General features: G+C 43.8%; 1 protein-coding gene across 2 annotated transcripts in view; it reads right to left on the reverse strand.

Annotated features, from left to right (window-relative positions):
- The window catches only part of wdhd1 (WD repeat and HMG-box DNA binding protein 1), a 112,045-nt gene that overhangs the window by 62,335 nt on the left and 31,302 nt on the right, over window positions 1-18,408 (reverse strand). For both annotated transcript variants that reach the window (XM_068039175.1, XM_068039176.1), the window contains 5 exons: window positions 15,795-15,924; window positions 14,725-14,935; window positions 13,696-13,877; window positions 12,685-12,869; window positions 9,110-9,351 (listed from right to left, as the gene is read on the reverse strand). In XM_068039175.1, coding sequence (XP_067895276.1) covers window positions 9,110-9,351; window positions 12,685-12,869; window positions 13,696-13,877; window positions 14,725-14,935; window positions 15,795-15,924 — 950 coding nt within the window. The remainder of the gene's footprint in view (window positions 1-9,109; window positions 9,352-12,684; window positions 12,870-13,695; window positions 13,878-14,724; window positions 14,936-15,794; window positions 15,925-18,408) is intronic.

Here is an 18,408-nt window from a genome sequence, read left to right on the forward strand (position 1 = left end):
ATCCATGGCTAACTAAGGAAGTTAAAGGTAGTATCAAATTGCAAGAAAAAAATCGTACAAGTCTGCAAAGATTAGTGGTTGGTTAGAAGATTGGACAGAATTTAAAAACCAGCAAAGAATGAAGGAAAAAAAAAGTGGGAGAAATTAGAGTGAGAGAAAGCTAGCTAGAAATATAAAAACAGATAGTAAGAGTTTCTACAAGTATTTAAAAAGGAAAGAAGTAACCAAAGTGACTGTTGGTCCCTCAGAGAGTGAGACTGGGGAATTAATAATGCAAAATAAGGAAATGGCAGAAGTGTTGAACAGATATCTTGGGTCTGTCTTCACTGCAGAAGACATAAATAACATCCCAGAAATACTTGTAAATCATGAGGTGAAAGGGTGGGAGAAACTTAAAACAATTACAATCACCAGGGCAAGGGTACTGAGAAAACTATTAGAACTAAATAAAGGCTGACAAGTCCCCAGGACCTGTTGGCCTGCTTCCTTAAAAGAAGTAGCTGCTGAGATAGTAGATGCATTGGTTGTAATTTTCCTGTAGGTAGGTGGTAGGAGAATGGTGGGGATGTGGTAAAGAATATGGGCTTAATGTAGGATTAGTATAAAATGGGTGGTTGTTGGTCGGCACAGACTTGGTGGGCTGAAGGGCCTGTTTCAGTGCTGTATCTCTAAATAAATAAATTCCCTGGATTCTGGAAAAGTCTCATCAGTTTGGAAAATAGCAAATGAAACTCCTCTATTCAAGAAAGGAGGGAGACAGAAAGCAGGAAACTACAGGCCAGTTAGCCTAACATCCGTCATAGGGAAAACGCTAGAATCCATTATTAAGGAGGTTACAGCAGGGCACTTAGAAAAATCTTAATGCAATCAGGCAACATCAACATGGTTTTGTGAAGGGGAATAGAGTTCTTTGAGAAAGTAACAAGCAATGTGGATAATGGGGAACCTGTGTACTTGGATTTCCAGAAGGCATTTGATAAGATGCCACATCAAAGGTTACTACACAAATTAAGAGCTTGTGGTGTAGGATTAACAGGACAAAAGATTGGTCAGCCAACAGGAAGCAGAGAGTAGGGATAAATGGGTCATTTTCGGGTTGACAAGCTGTAACTAGTCGAGTGCCACAGGAATCAGTGCTGGGCCTCAACTATTTACAATCTATATCAATGACTTGGATGAAGGGACCGAATGTACGGTAGCTACATTTGCTGATGACACAAAGATAGGAGAATAAGTTGTGAAGAGGACATAAGGAGTCTGCAACGGGATATAGATAGGTTAAATGAGTGGGCAAAAACTTGGCAGATGGAGTATAATATGGGAAAAAGTGAACTTATTCACTTTGGCAGGGTGGATAGAAAAGCAGTATATTATTTAAAGGGCGAGAGATTGCAGAACTCTGCGGTACAAAGGGATTTGGGTGTCCTGGTACATGAATTACAAAAATGCAGGTACAGCAAGTGATTAGGAAGGCAAATGGAATGTTGTCGTTTATTGCAAGGGGAATCAAGTATAAAAGTAGGGAAGTTTTTCTGCAGTTGTACAGGACGCTGGTGGGACCACAGCTGCAGTACTGCGTACAGTTTTGGTCTCCTTACTTAAGAAAGGATATAACTGCATTGAAAGCAGTTCAGAGAAGATTCACACGACTGATTCCTGGGTTATCTTAGGAAATGTTGAACAGGCTGGGGCTGTATCCTTGGAGTTTAGACGAATGGGAGGTGATCTTATTGAAACATACAAGATCCTGAGGGGACTTGACAGGGTGGATGCTGAGAGGATGTTCCCCCTTGTGGGAGAGACTAGAACTTGGGAACACAATTTAAAAATAAGGGGTCTCCCATTTAAGATGGAGATGAGGAGAAACTTTTTCTCTCAAAGGGTCGTTAGTCTGTGGAATTCTCTTCCCCAGAGAGTAGTGGAGGCAAGGTCATTGAATATTTTTAAGGCTAAGTTAGAGAGATTCGTGATTAACAAGGGAGTCAAACGGTACAGGGGTTGGACAGGAAAGTAGAGTCAAGGACACAATCAGATCAGCAATGATCTTATTAAATGCAGCCTCGAGGGGCCAAATGGGCGTATGTAATTGTTAACAACTTCTCAGCACACTCAGCCACTTCAAAGAGCAATTGGCAATGGATCGCACAAAGCACCAGTAATTTTAGCAATGATTTGGAAGCATTTGATGGTCATGATTTAAGATTGGCTTTGAAAGCAACTTCGTGGAAATAATGTAAATTATCTAACGACAAAAATTGAGAACAAGGCATTGGCCAGAACAAGTATTTGGGAAAGCACAGAGTAAGGAAGAACAGAATTACAGAATTATCCTGAAAAATATTAATGATTAGCAAGTATTGTCACTGTTCCTACATTACAGCAGCGAATACACTTCAGAAAGTACTTCATTGGCTGTAAAGCACGTTGAGACATTTGGTGGTCATGAAAGGCAATATATAAATGCAAGTCTTTCTTTTTTTCTTTCTTAATAAACATACAGGACTTTTGTTCAGGTCTTCTTTATGGAAAAAGCCATAAACCTCCTGAGGCCCTTACCAGTGTTGTGTTAAAGGTTTGGTGCAAGGGAGTTCCCCTGTCTCAATTAAATAAGGAGGAATTCTGACATTTTCAGTTTACTGATTTTTTTTTTTGCTGTCGGAAGACCTTAACTGTGGAGCTCATGTTGAAAGGGAACTGCTAAATCATTGACGAAAGGAGCTGAAAATCTACCTGAGGACATTCAGAACTTTGAAGGATTGTGTGGTAGTAATCAGTACTCTATATGCTGAGTGGACTGACCAGTAAATCTGTGAGATAGAGTCATAGAGTCGTACAGCATAGAAACAGGCCCTTTGGCACACTGCGTCCATGCCGACCATAATGCCTATCTATACTAATCCCACCTGCCTGCATTAATTCCATATCCCTCCATGCCTTGCTCATTCAAGTACCTGTCCAGATGCCTCTTAAATGTCGCTACTGTTCCTGCCTCCACCACCTCCTCAGGCAGCTCATTCCAGATACCCACTATTCTTTGTGTGAAAAATTTACCCCTTTGATCCCCTTTAAACTTCCTCCCTCTCACCTTAAATCTATGCCCTCTAGTTTTAGTCACCCCTACCATGGGAAACAGACTCTGGCTATCTACCCTATCTATGCCTCTCATAATTTTATATACCTCTATCATGTCCCCTCTCAGCCTCCTTCACTCCAGGGAAAACAGACCCAGCCTATCCAATCTCTCTTTATAACTCAAGCCCTCCAAACCAGGCAACATCCTTGTGAATCTCTTCTGCACCCTCTCTAGCTTAATCACATCTTTCCTGTAGTGCGGCGACCAGAACTGCACACAGTACTCCAAATGCGGCCTAAACAACGTTACGTACAACTCTAACATGACGTCCCAACTCTTGTACTCAATACCTCGGCCGATGAAGGCAAGCATGCCATACGCCTTCTTCACCACCCTATCTACCTGTGTTGCCACTTTCAGGGAACTATGTACTTGCACCCCAAGGTCTCTCTGCTCAACAACACTCCCCAGGGCCCTGCCATTCACTGTATATGCCCTGCCCTGGTTTAACTTCCCAAAATGCATCACTTCACACTTGCCTGTGTTAAATTCCATTTGCCACTCCCTTGCCCACTTTCCCAGTTGATCTATATCCTGTTGTAACCTTAGACAACCTTCTTCACTGTCCACTATACCACCAATTTTGGTGTCATCTGCAAACTTACTAATCATGCCCCTTACATTCACATCCAAGTCATTAATATAAATGACAAACAACAGAGGGCCCAGGACCGATCCCTGCGGCACACCACTGGTCACCGGCCTCCAATCTGAAAAACAACCCTCCACTACCACCCTCTGCCTCCTATCACCAAGCCAATTTTGTATCCAATTTGTTAGCTCACCCTGGATCCCATGTGTTCGAACCTTCTGGACCAGCCTCCCATGTGGGACCTTGTCAAAGGGATGGGAAGCCAATGTGAGTTAAGGTGGGTGTTGGTGAGTACAGGACGGGAGGGGAAAGGGTTAGATGAGTCACCAGGAACCACAGGGCAAAGTTTCAGCAGTTTAACTTCCCTGTCTAACCCTGCAGGAAAAGACTAACGCCCATAATAACTCCTCTTATTTATGTAGCACTTTTAACCAAGTAAAACATCCTAAGGTGCTTCACAGGAGCGATGATCAAAATTTTGTTGTATCTGATAGTTTTTAATTTATGTTAATTTTGGTTTGATTATTAAAGTAAAATTTATAAAAGTGAGATCTCGCCCATTTGGTTCTTCAATTGGGGTCATTTGGTAAATTTGATTCTTTTGATTTGTTGGACTCCACGGGGTTCACAACAATACCCAGATCACTCTGTACCCCATCATTCTATAGTCTCTCTTCATTGAATTGATATTCTACTTTTCTAATCTTCCTACCAAAGAAGAAAGCCACACATTTTCCAACATTATACGCCATCTGCCAAATTTTTGCCCACTCACTTAACCTACCTATATCCCTTTGCAGACTCTTGGGGCTGGATTTTGTGGAGGAGGCTGGGCTTCCAGTGCTGGGCTGAACCCCACCTCAGCCTTTTCGTATCCCCCCCGGAGCAATTCTCCGGTGTCTTGAAGCCTAAGTGCCCTGTGCAGGAATCCCCGTCCCTTTAAAGAAGGGGATCCCGCCTCCAAGAGCTGCCGGCCAATCACAGGGCCAGCAGCTCAGCAACGCCACTGGAAGTGCTGGCCACTGCCAGTAAAGATTTTTTAAAAATTCATTCATGGGATGTGGGCCTTGGTGGCTAGGCCACCAAATATTGCCCATCCCTAATTGCCCTTGAGAAGGTGGTAGTGAGCTGTCTTCTTGAACCACTGCAGTCCATGTGAGGTAGATACCTAGGCCTAGCACTCGAGACCCGAACCTCAAGTAAGGTGAGGCGGGGTTGCCGGGGCCTGGGAGGGGTAGTAGGAGATAGGCATGATGTCCGGGGAACAGGGTTCAATGGAGTTGTAAGTTTTGCCAGAAGGGGTCCTCCGCAGGCCATAGATTGCCCATGGAGGGGAGACCAGCCCCCGCTCCTCCAAGGAATGCATCTCATTTTACAAGGCGCCCTCCACACGGGGCGGAGGCATCCCCCAACCCGCCGCTGGTTAGATGCCAGTGGCAGTGGGAAGAGGCCCTTAACAGGACATTTAAAGACCTCATTTGGCCTCTGGCGGGAAGGCCGTCATTGGTCTATCCCACCTCCGGCAAAAATCACTTGGCAATGGGCCCTCTGCCACCCCGCCACGATTCTATGGGGCCCCCCACCTCCGACCACACCTCAGGGGGTCCACAATATTGAGCCCTTTGTGTCCTCACAACATGCTTTCCCAACTATCGTTGTGTCGTCAGCACATTTGGCTACAATACACTCAGTTCCTTCACCCAAGTCATTAATATAGACTGTAAATAGTTGAGGCCCAGCACTGATCCCTGTGGCACTCCACTAGTTACAGTTTGCCAATCTGAAAATGACCCATTTATCCCGGCTCTCTGTTTTCTGTTAGTTAGCCAATCGTCTATTCATGCTAATATATTATCCCCAACAAAATGAGCTCTTAACTTGTGCAGTAATCTTTTTTGTGGCACCTTATCAAATGCCTTTTGGAAATCCAAATACACTACCTCTACTGGTTCCCCTTTATCCACACTGCTCGTTACATCCTCAAAGAATTCTAATAAAATTTCCCTTTCATAAAACCATGTTGACTCTGCTTGATTGTAGTACTTAATGTTGCAAGCACATGCCAAGAAAAATTCTTACGAACTGAAATAAAAAGCTACCGTTTTTGTTTGCAAAAAACGATATTTTGTAGGACGCAAAAGGGTTCTTGCCCTTTAAACTAATGTACAGCTGTAGATTACAGGATAATTATGATTGAAAAGGGCCATTTCCTGATATCAGTCTCAAATTTGCTTTTTAATAGTTTAAATCACTGTCCTCCTTTCCCAGTCTCAGTTTTAAGTAATTTTTCAGATTTATCTTTTCCATTTCATTACTGTTATCACATTTCTATAAAATCACACCTCAGGCCTGAGATTAAAGAGGGAAGCGTGGGATTCCTGGAGGTCTTGCAAATTTGGTGTGGGAGGCGGGGAGAAGGGGCCACACAGATCACAAGAATGGTAAGTGGTGGTGGAAATCTCTTGCCCGTCCTGGCCCACAAGCAGTGTTATAAAAGGCACACTCAACTTATGAATTCAGCCCTTCACGCCTCCCTTTAGCTGCCAGTTTTCCCGAAGCCCGGGAAAACCAGGCTGCAGGAATTAAAAATAAATTTTAAGATAAAATGGAGACACGCAGCCTCCTTAAAATATTTTAAGAACTGATCCATCTCCTGAGAGCGTGTTGGTTGGCACACCCCACCCACCCCCACCAACACTTCCCTGACCCGCCTACTTTAACACATGTTGCTTTTTTTTTTTTTAACTCCCCCACCCACCCTGGCAGTAAAATTACTCCCATTCTTTCCAGGGCTGAAAAGCCCAGATTTTCCCAGCCTTTTCCCATAGTATTATAGATTTTCTGCACTGCCTCCAGCACTAGAATGGCTCTGTAGTGTCCCAGTGATCAGGACTGAATATAGTACAGAAGGGAGTCTGTCTAGAGCACAGTATCATTTGATCAATAAATGTATTGTTTTGACTACATAGTTTAACATTCTTTGTTGATTGCTGCTCTACATTGGTTGGACATGTTAAGCATCAAGTCTACTAAAACTCCTAGGTTTGGCCTGGTTACAGAAATCAAGGTTGCAATGAAGGTTTAAATAAAAAGGTGAAGGTGTTGCATCTCAGGCACTGTAACAATGGAAATAAAAGCAAAATACTGTGGATGCTGGAAATCTGAAATAAAAACAAGAAATGCTGGAATCACTCAGCAGGTCTGGCAGCATCTGTGAAAAGAGAAGCAGAGTTAACGTTTCGGGTCAGTGACCCTTCTTCGGAACTGACAAATATTAGAAAAGTCACAGATTATAAGCAAGTGAGGTGGGGGTGGGGCAAGAGATAACAAAGGAGAAGGTGTAGATTGGACAAGGCCACATAGCTGACCAAAAGGTCACGGAGCAAAGGCAAACAATATGTTAATGGTGTGTTGAAAGACAAAGCATTAGTACAGATTAGGTGTAAATATACTGAATATTGAACAGCAGCAAGTGCAAACCTGAAAAAAAAAGTGGGTAAGCAAACTGAACAAACTAAGATGAAATGAAATAAATGCAAAAAAAAATTGTAAAAAATGTAAAAAAGAATGTAAAAACAAAGAAGAAAAAATAACTAAAAATGAAAGTAAAATGGGGGGCTGTCATGCTCTGAAATTATTGAACTCAATGTTCAGTCCGGCAGGCTGCAGTGTGCCTAATCGGTAGATGAGATGCTGTTCCTCGAGCTTGCGTTGATGTTCACTGGAACACTGCAGCAATCCCAGGACAGAGATGTGAGCATGAGAGCAGGGGGGAGTGTTGAAATGGCAAGCAACCGGAAGCTCAGGGTCCTGCTTGCGGACTGAGCGGAGATGTTCCGCAAAGCGGTCACCCAGTCTGCGCTTGGTCTCCCCAATGTAGAGGAGACCACACTGTGAACAGCGAATACAGTATACTATATTGAAAGAAGTACAAGTAAATCGCTGCTTCACCTGAAAGGAGTGTTTGGGGCCTGGGATAGTGAGGAGAGAGGAGGTAAATGGGCAGGTATTACACCTCCTGCGATTGCAGGGGAAGGTGCCCTGGGACGGGGACGAGGTGGTGGGGGTAAAGGAGGAGTGGACCAGGGTGTCGCAGAGGGAACGATCCCTTCGGAATGCTGACAGGGGAAGGGAGGGGAAGATGCGACTGGTAGTGGCATCACGCTGGAGGTGGCGAAAATGGCGGAGGATGATCCTTTGGATATGGAGGCTGGTGGGATGAAAAGTGAGGACAAGGGGAACCCTGTCACTGTTCTGGGAGGGAGGGGAAGGGGTGAGGGTAGATGTGCGGGGAATGGGTCGGACACGGTTGAGGGCCCTGTCAACCACAGTGGGGGGAAATCCTCGGTTGAGGAAAAAGGTCATATCAGAAGCACCATCATGGAAGGTAGCATCATCAGAGCAGATGCGTCGGAGACGGAGAAACTGGGAGAATGGAATGGAGTCCTTACTGGAGGTAGGGTGTGAAGAAGTGTAGTCGAGGTAGCTGTGGGAGTCGGTGGGCTTATAATGGATGTTGGTAGACAACCTATCCCCAGAGATGGAGACAGAGAAGTCGAGGAAGGGAAGGGAAGTGTCAGAGATGGACCATGTAAAGGTGAGAGAAGGGTGGAAACTGGAAGCAAAGTTGAGACCTGATACGGCTAAGGTACACGTCATTGTTCAACGACCTTACCTTCAATGACCTGAAACGGTTGGGAACAATATATGTCAACATTCAAGATTATATTGGAGAGGTAGATGAAGGAAAAGAGCTTGAAGGGGCATGGCAACAGGTGGGTAAATATGATAGGGACTATTTGCTCACCTGGAAAGTAAATGCTGACATGGACAGTTGGACCAAATGGTCTGTTTCCATTTTGTAACTTCTAATCATTTCTATGGAATGGTTCACTACAATACCCTAAAATGACATCATACTGATGGCAGCCAGTTGTGAGAGATATCTGTCCTTCACACCTTGGATAAATCATGGGTAGTTTCACATTTAAGATATATTTATTTCTAATATGTGTGCAGAAAAATAATTTCAACACATATTTTGAGCAGACAACTCTGTAAAAGTTGTAATATACACTGATTAACAGCCAGTTTGCAGTGGATGAGAATCTAAACCATAGAACTTCCTATAGCTCAGCACAAACTGGTAATCCTTCTTAAAGAAGACTGGTGTGGAAAACCACAATACAGATATGATCTAGAACTGCAAGAAGACTAAAAGCATATTGTTGCTTTATTCTGCATTTTGCTGCACTATGCCAGACTTAGGACTGCTTGCTGCCGTGCAGTTGGCCAGAATTAAAAGTAACCCATTCCTCAGCAATAATCTCAATACAGTTAACAAATAAAATGTGAAGTTTCACAAAGAATTTTAAATGAATTACCTCGGTGATAAGAAATCAATAGCTGTTCTCCGTGTCCTGACATAGAGACCACAGGCCCCATTAGACTAAAGAGCTCCTTCTGTACACCACCAATGCTGAAGATGCGAACAATCTGAGCATTTGTTGAAACAGCAGCCCAGCCCTGACCCAGACAAATGGCTTCAATGCTTTCATCGTTTGGCATATCCACCATCCATTCTTTATTTGTATCCCTGGAGTTGAAGTGAATACACTGGAGTGTGCTGATAGATAGATAGAAAAGCACAAATCTGAATATGCACAATAACTTCCTTTTTGAAGAGTACATTATTGAGTTTCTTGTGCTGGGCTTTAAAAACATATGTATTTGGCTTGGATGAACTGAACAGATAGGACAGAAAGGAAAGTTTAGCTTCCCCCAATAGTTCAGCAGATTGAGATAGCGAATGCTGAATCATGCAGGCCTGGAAGACTCCTGCTTCAATCCCCGTCTGTGCTGAGTTTGTTGATTCTCCAGTACAGCAGGAGCAACTGGTCAGCATAGCTCAGTTGGTAGCATTCTCATTTTTAGTCTTCATCTAAAACTGGGAAAAGATTAAGCAGCCTGGACCTCCTGTCAGGAGACCTGTAAGACAACACCCCTCTCAAATCCCACAATGCACTCCTGCAGAGGGAGAAGTGTACTGTTGCTAAAGAAACCACACATCACCACTGGTTTACAGCTGTATAGCAAGTGTGGCCCAATCAAACAACAGCCCTAGCAATACAAACAAGAAATTCTGGAAATACTCAGCAGGTCTGGCAGCATCTGTGGAGAGAGAAGCAGAATTAACGTTTCAGGTCAGTGACCCTTCATCAGAACTGGCAAATATTAGAAATGTAATAGGTTTTAAACAAATAAAGCTGGGGTGGGACAAGAGATAACAAAAGAAGTGTTGATAGGACAAGATCACAGACAATAACTGACCAGAGGGTCATGGAGCAAAGGCAAACGGTATGGTGAAAGACAAAGCGTTAGTGCAGAGAGAGTGCTAACTGACAGAAAAATGAACAGCCCGGCCCCAAGCACAAACATGGAAAAAACAATGGGTAGGCAGTGTAGAAACAAACTAAAACAAAACAATAAATAAGAAAAAATAACTAAAAATAAAAATAAAAAGAGGGGCTCATCATGCTTTGAAATGATTGAACTCAGCGTTCAGTGTGGCAGGCTGTAGCGTTCGTAATCGGTAAATGAGGTGCTATTCCTCGAGCTTGTGTTGATGTTCACTGGAACACTGCAGCAATCCCGAGAGAGAGATGTAAGCATGAGAGCATGGAGGTTGAAATGGCAAGCAACTGGAAGCTCGGAGTCATGCTTTTGGACTGAGCGGAGGTGTTCCGCAAAGCGGTCACCCAATCTGCGTTTAGTCTCCCCAATGTACAGCAGACCACATTGTGAGCAGCGAATACAGTATACTAAATTGAAAGAAGTACAAGTAAATCGCTGCTTCACCTGAAAGGAGTGTTTGGGGCCTGGGATAGTGAAGAGAGAAGAGGTAAATGGGCATGTATTACACCTCCTGCAATTGCAGGGGAAGATGCTGTGGAAAGGGGACAAGGTGGTGGGGGTAATGGAGAAGTGGTCCAAAGTGTCGCGGAGGAAACGATCACTTCAGAATGCTGACAGGGGAAGGGAAGATGCGTTTGGTGGTGGCATCACGCTGGACGTGGCGGAAATGGCGGAGGATGATCCTTTGGATGTGGAGGCTGGTGGGGTGGAAAGTGAAGACAAGGGGGAACCCGTCGGAGTTCTGGGAGGGAGGGGAAGGGGTAAAGGTAGAAGTGCGGGAAATGGGCCAGCTAAGGGCCCTGTCAACCATAGTGGGGGGAATCCTCGGTTGAGGAAAAAGGAAGACATATCAAAAGCGCTGTCATGGAAGGTTGCATCATCAGAGCAGATGCGTCGGAGAAGAAACTGGGAGAATGGAAATGGAGTCTTACAGGAGGCAGGGTGTGAAGTGTAGTCGAAGTAGCTGTGGGAGACGGTGGGCTTATAATGAATATTAGTAGACAGCCTATCCCCAGAGATGGAGACAGAGAAGTCGAGGAAGGGAAGGTAAATGTCGGAGATGGACCATGTAAAGGTGAGAGAAGGGTGGAAATTAGAAGCATAGTTGATAACGTTTTCCAGCTCCGGGTGGGTACAAGAAATGGCACCAATACAGTCATCCATGTACCGGAAAAAGTGTTGGGGGACAGGGCCTGAGTAGGACTTAAACAAAGAATGTTCGACATATCCCACAAAAAGACAGGCATAACCAGGACCCATGTGGCTACCCATAGCAACACCTTTTACTTGAAGGAAGTGAGTGGAGTTTAAGAAGTTGTTCAATCTGAGAACGTTCAGCCAGGCGGAGGAGGGTGGTGGTGGATGGCGACTGGTTGGGCCTCTGTTCAAGGAAGAAGCGGAGAGCCCTCAAACTGTCCTGGCGGGGGATGGAGGTGTAGAGAGATTCGTGGTGGGGTCATGGGCCGGGGGAAGTAGGAACAAGTGTCTGAGAGTTGGCACTGAGCTTCTGCGAGGTAGAGGTCAGTACGCCAGACAACAACAGCACCACCTTTGACTGCAGGTTTGATGACAATGTCGGGGTTAGACCTGAGAGAACGGAGTGCAGCAAGTTCAGAGGGGGACAGGGGCAGAGAAATTGAGACGGCTGATGTCTGGCCGACAGTTTTCAATGAAAAGATCAAGAGTGGGTAAGAGGCCAGAGGGAGGGGTCCAGGTACAGGGAAAATGCTGGAGGCGGGTGAATGTGTCTGCTGGTCATGGGGAGGATTCCTGTCAAAGTTGTGAGCCCGGAGGCAAAGGCAACGGAAGAAGAGCTCAATGTCATGCTGAGAGAGAAATTCATTGAGGTGGGGGTATAAGGGGATAAAACTGAGTCCTGAACAGAATGTTCAGCGTCAGAGAGGGGAAGGTCAGATAATGGCCCTAGCAATACTGGAATGGCCCTGTAATCCCCACTCTGTCCTGATGCGTGTTAAACTACCACACCAATGTGCACACTATCCAGTCAATGGGTCTTTCGCTAAATGATATGAGAGCTTATTTCACAAATTCAGTGAAAACCAGTCTACAGTTTTTGTTTGTTAAAAACAAAAGTTTATACCTTGACTTTTAGTTGCTAAATGTTTGCCAGCTTAGCTGTTTTAATTGGTAATTGAAGTTTAAATTCCAGGCACTTCTGTGAAGCTCGAAGTAGCACTGGCAAAAGCTTCGGATTAGCTTGTGGCCCATCCCCTTGATACAGCAGGAATGGCCAACCTCTGAATACGACTAAAATCGAAGTCCCTTCCCCCACCACAGCTAAAGCTTGTAATGCTCAGAGGAAAAAGTGTTTGTTGCAAATGTGTGCAAACAGAAGAAAGGAACTGTGTGTACCAGGTGAAAGGAATTCACGGGCCAAATTCAGCCCACAGGCTGCACGTTGGACATCATTAAAAAGGAGAATTTTTTTTTTGTTAACACTATAAGGCAAAAACTGATTAATCCAGTCAGGGGTGCAGCACAACCAAAGCTCAAAAATTTAAAAAGATCTCCCCTGCACTTTTACCTAGGCAGTTCATCTGATTTTGCACATGCTAGTAACACTGCTTCATGTGATAAGTCAGCCATGGTGTGATTCAGAACATTACTCAAGTGTATTGCATGATGTACTGAGGTATCATGGAATTCTACATCTATAGCATTATCTTGTTCATCACTGTAGCAGCGAATAATACCAGTGGAATTCCACACCTAAAAAATAAACCAGATACAACAGTTGATACATAAAGGAGGAATAAATACTGTGGCCTTGAGTTAATACGAACGGTGGTTAAGGCCAGCAACAAGATGAAAAACACACAGTGGCTATTATTCAGAGAAAATCAATTTGATACACAACTTTATGGGCAATGTAGGCTTCAAACTGCAGTATTACATTTTAACTGCGGCAGAGCTTTAAAGCTGAATTGCAACAATTTCTTAACATTTGGTATGCAAATGGGACATTAGCTCTCAAAACTGCACGGGTGAATCATCAAATACATTCTCTTTCACTCAGACCACTGACCTTTGGTCCTATTGAAAGGAAGCACTTATATTATAAAATTATATTATATATTTATATTTATGTCTTGATTATTTCTCAGTACCTGCTTTAACACTGTTGTCCAGTAATGAATAGTAGAATGTTAAAATTTAGGTCATCCCAATAGACACTGTCGATTGCATGACATTACTCCAAGAAAAATAAGGAGCTCTCCCAGTTTCCTGATCAACATTGCTCCCTCAACCAATTCCACCAAAAACAAGTTAACTGCTCCTTCATTTTATTGCTATTTCTGGGATCTTGCTCTTCATAAAACAACTGCCTCCATAGTCACTATGCTTTGATGTACTTCAAATGAAACATTTGAGACAAGTGATAGGCTTTATCTGTTTGAAATTATATTACCCTTTGTAAATTTTAAGAATTGTGAGATGTTTCCTTAGTGTGTACTTCTTTAAGACAGCTGTGTGAAGAGATTACAAGCAATGGTACTTGCCATTAGTACCAATGGTACTTAAGCAATGAGCTTACCATGAACCGATGCAGGAGGTGAGAGGGAGTGGAACAAGGTTGAAAAGACTTTTGCTGCGGTGTTGGCATTGGTCCAGAGTATCCTGCAAATACTGGTGCAGCTTGTGCACCTCGAGCTTGGTCACTGTAATCATCATCATCATCATCATCCAATTTATCTGAATGGGTGGGAGATCCAATATCTGAAGCAAATTTATAAAAACTTCAAAATTGTTATTTGAACATCCTCATGTCTCACTCTCCCCACCCAGTTATACAATTAATGTAAACACTACTTTTTATTTGAAGGTTTCAAATGAATGATTATTTTTGTTCTCATTAAAGGTGAACGATATCTGTGCTAGGGATTACAATATTTTCCCTCTTGTTATTGCATCAAATATTCCAAGGCCATTTCTATTCAAGTCCAAAAATGTTTCTGAACACCCAATCTTAAGAGTTCACCCTCCACTGCAATACTGTGAACTTTTCCTTGTTTCATCAATCATCATGATAGTTTGTGTAAAATTCTCAGATTCACCCGATTGACACACACCCTCCAAGACTTGGATGAAACCGTTGAACCCCTTTTTCAAGTAGCATATTACAGCAATCTAGATGAATTTCAAAAGCAGGTTCCAGGGCTGAAAGGAAAGGAATTTAACCAAATGTAAATACACCTCCACAATATATGCTCCTAGAACAAAACTGGTGCTCAATTACAGTGGAGTCTCCAAAATAATGAAGCTAAGGGGAATATAATCAATTATGTAGTAAGAATGGTCTAATTAGCTGGATTTATTTTTTCTTTCAAAAGGAATTTTTGCTGAAAACCTGATTTTTTAAAAACAATAATATTGACCTAAATTTCTTTAAACAGAATAAATAGCATATCAACCTGGCCACTTCCTCACTTTCATGCAAGTTAAATAATCACCCTTGACAAAATAATGAAAGAAAACAGGCAAAAATAGCTGAAAGATGGAAACTCTTTCAGGACAGTAGCATTTAGATTTTCACACAACAAAGAAATCATTGCTTACTCCATACCATGAGAGTTATCGTCTTGAATCGCTCGATGATGTCTAGAACGGTTCACTACAGCCATCACATTGTCATCTTCACCATCATCATCTTCCTCCACCAATGGCTGCCTTATTGGCGATGGATGTGACAGGTTGACACCTTTTGTTACCAAGTCATTATCCTCATCATCAAACAAATCATCAAATGTGGTAGCAGTTGAATGGGAAGCCAGTTCCTAAATAAAACATTTTATAAATATACAGTAACTGGATTCAACAGAACTAATTTTGAATCATCTGCAATTTTTCTAATTGATGTAACTTTTCTAGAACAGACAATAGAATTGATGAACCTTAGTACACTGTGTATTTTGCAACAGTGCTATAAACTGTGAAGCAATGTTTGTTATGGGGGGGGGAATTCACTGAACAATCTTCCTCCACCACAGGAAGACAGCAATAGTCTCACACGTGCACGCACACATTAGTAATATTATTCAAAATTTATTGTTTTAATACAAAACTAACAGTTTAAATAAAGTAGACCCTTTATCTTTACTACTGGTGACTACAAGGGGAGAGCCAACTGCGTACCAGCCCCGACAACCAATTTCTTCTGCAGCACCTGTGGAAGAGTCTGTCACTCTAGTATTGGCCTTTATAGCCACTCCAGGCGCTGCTCCACAAACCACTGACCACCTCCAGGCACTTACCCATTGTCTCCCGAGACAAGGAGGCCAAAGAAGAAGACTGTGTAGTAGCTTACTGCAAAGTATACTAGCAATAGTGAACTATGACATCTACAAAATTAGAAAAAGGGACAACACCTTTAACAAAAAGACTTACACTTATATTTATATAGCGCTTTTCACAACCACCGGATGGCTCAAAGCAGTTTATGCCCAATGAAGTACTTTTGGACTGCTGTAATGTAGGAAGCGTGGCAACTAATTTGTGCACAGCAAACTCCCACAAATAGCTAATGCGATAACAACCAGATAATCTGTTTTTTGTGATGTTGATTGAAGGATAAATATTGGCCAGGACTCCATGGATAATTCCCCTGCTCTACCATACCATACACTTAGTGCTCACCTTGCTGCCAGCATTTGTCAAAACCCCTTCAAGGAGCCCCAGATTTCCTTCAGAATCTGTATATGCTATATTTGCTTTCGAAGGATGCCATGCCATCGCACAGATTCGATAAGCCTTCTCATGCTGCAACCTAAGGAAACACAGACCCAAGTATTATTCCCCTCACACACTGAACATTTATTTATCAACCATTTTATAGGTCATGCTGCACAAAAGGTAATTTTGCCTCTGAAATGGCTTCAGTGTTCCAAAGAGAATATAGGGGTCAAAAATTCAGAGAGTAGTCATCTTTTGATATAATAAATTTTAATTTTACAATATTAAGTATTTCTTTCTTTTGGGCCTCCTTATCTCGAGAGACAATGGATACGCGCCTGGAGGTGGTCAGTGGTTTGTGAAGCAGCGCCTGGAGTGGCTATAAAGGCCAATTCTGGAGTGACAGGCTCTTCCACAGGTGCTGCAGAGAAATTTGTTTGTTGGGGCTGTTGCACAGTTGGCTCTCCCCTTGCGCCTCTGTCTTTTTTCCTGCCAACTACTAAGTCTCTTCGACTCGCCACAATTTAGCCCTGTCTTTATGGCTGCCCGCCAGCTCTGGCGAATGCTGGCAACTGACTCCCACGACTTGTGATCAATGTCACACGATTTCATGTCACGTTTGCAGACGTCTTTATAACGGAGACATGGACGGCCGGTGGGTCTGATACCAGTGGCGAGCTCGCTGTACAATGTGTCTTTGGGGATCCTGCCATCTTCCATGCGGCTCACATGGCCAAGCCATCTCAAGCGCCGCTGACTCAGTAGTGTGTATAAGCTGGGGGTGTTGGCCGCTTCAAGGACTTCTGTGTTGGAGATATAATCCTGCCACCTGATGCCAAGTATTCTCCGAAGGCAGCGAAGATGGAATGAATTGAGACGTCGCTCTTGGCTGGCATACGTTGTCCAGGCCTCGCTGCCGTAGAGCAAGGTACTGAGGACACAGGCCTGATACACTCGGACTTTTGTGTTCCGTGTCAGTGCGCCATTTTCCCACACTCTCTTGGCCAGTCTGGACATAGCAGTGGAAGCCTTACCCATGCGCTTGTTGATTTCTGTATCTAGAGACAGGTTACTGGTGATAGTTGAGCCTAGGTAGGTGAACTCTTGAACCACTTCCAGAGCGTGGTCGCCAATATTGATGGATGGAGCATTTCTGACATCCTGCCCCATGATGTTCGTTTTCTTGAGGCTGATGGTTAGGCCAAATTCATTGCAGGTAGACGCAAACCTGTCGATGAGACTCTGCAGGCATTCTTCAGTGTGAGATGTTAAAGCAGCATCGTCAGCAAAGAGGAGTTCTCTGATGAGGACTTTCCGTACTTTGGACTTCGCTCTTAGACGGGCAAGGTTGAACAACCTGCCCCCTGATCTTGTGTGGAGGAAAATTCCTTCTTCAGAGGATTTGAACGCATGTGAAAGCAGCAGGGAGAAGAAAATCCCAAAAAGTGTGGGTGCGAGAACACAGCCCTGTTTCACACCACTCAGGATAGGAAAGGGCTCTGATGAGGAGCCACCATGTTGAATTGTGCCTTTCATATTGTCATGGAATGAGGTGATGATACTTAGTAGCTTTGGTGGACATCCGATCTTTTCTAGTAGTCTGAAGAGACCACGTCTGCTGACGAGGTCAAAGGCTTTGGTGAGATCAATGAAAGCAATGTAGAGGGGCATCTGTTGTTCACGGCATTTCTCCTGTATCTGACGAAGGGAGAACAGCATGTCAATAGTCGATCTCTCTGCACGAAAGCCACACTGTGCCTCAGGGTAGACGCGCTCGGCCAGCTTCTGGAGCCTGTTCAGAGCGACTCGAGCAAAGACTTTCCCCACTATGCTGAGCAGGGAGATTCCACGGTAGTTGTTGCAGTCACCGCGGTCACCTTTGTTTTTATAGAGGGTGATGATGTTGGCATCGCGCATGTCCTGGGGTACTGCTCCCTCGTCCCAGCACAGGCATAGCAGTTCATGTAGTGCTGAGAGTATAGCAGGCTTGGCACTCTTGATTATTTCAGGGGTAATGCTGTCCTTCCCAGGGGCTTTTCCGCTGGCTAGGGAATCAATGGCATCACTGAGTTCCAATTTGGTTGGCTGTATGTCCAGCTCATCCATGACTGGTAGAGGCTGGGCTGCATTGAGGGCAGTCTCAGTGACAGCATTCTCCCTGGAGTACAGTTCTAGGTAGTGCTCAACCCAGCGGTCCATCTGTTTGCGTTGGTCAGTGATTATGTCCCCCGATTTAGATTTGAGGGGGGTGATCTTCTTGATGGTTGGCCCAAGAGCTCTCTTCATGCCATCATACATTCCTCTGATGTTTCCGGTGTCTGAGGCCAGCTGAATATGACTGCATAGGTGTTGCCAGTAGTCGTTTGCGCAACGCCTAGCTGTTCTTTGTGCAGTACTTCTGGCTGCTTTAAGTGCTGCGGATGTTAAATCGCTGGGGGCTTTCTTGTATAAGTATATTAATATTAAGTATATAGAGAAGGATATCGACCAGTTCTCAAGTGCTGAGCTACTAGACTGGCAAAGTTTTTCAGTGCCTTGCTGATTTTCAATTATCTCAGTTTTGGGAACTCAGTGACAC

Source organism: Heterodontus francisci, chromosome 9 (assembly GCF_036365525.1).
Source record: "Heterodontus francisci isolate sHetFra1 chromosome 9, sHetFra1.hap1, whole genome shotgun sequence".
NCBI classification, from domain to species: Eukaryota; Metazoa; Chordata; class Chondrichthyes; order Heterodontiformes; family Heterodontidae; genus Heterodontus; species Heterodontus francisci.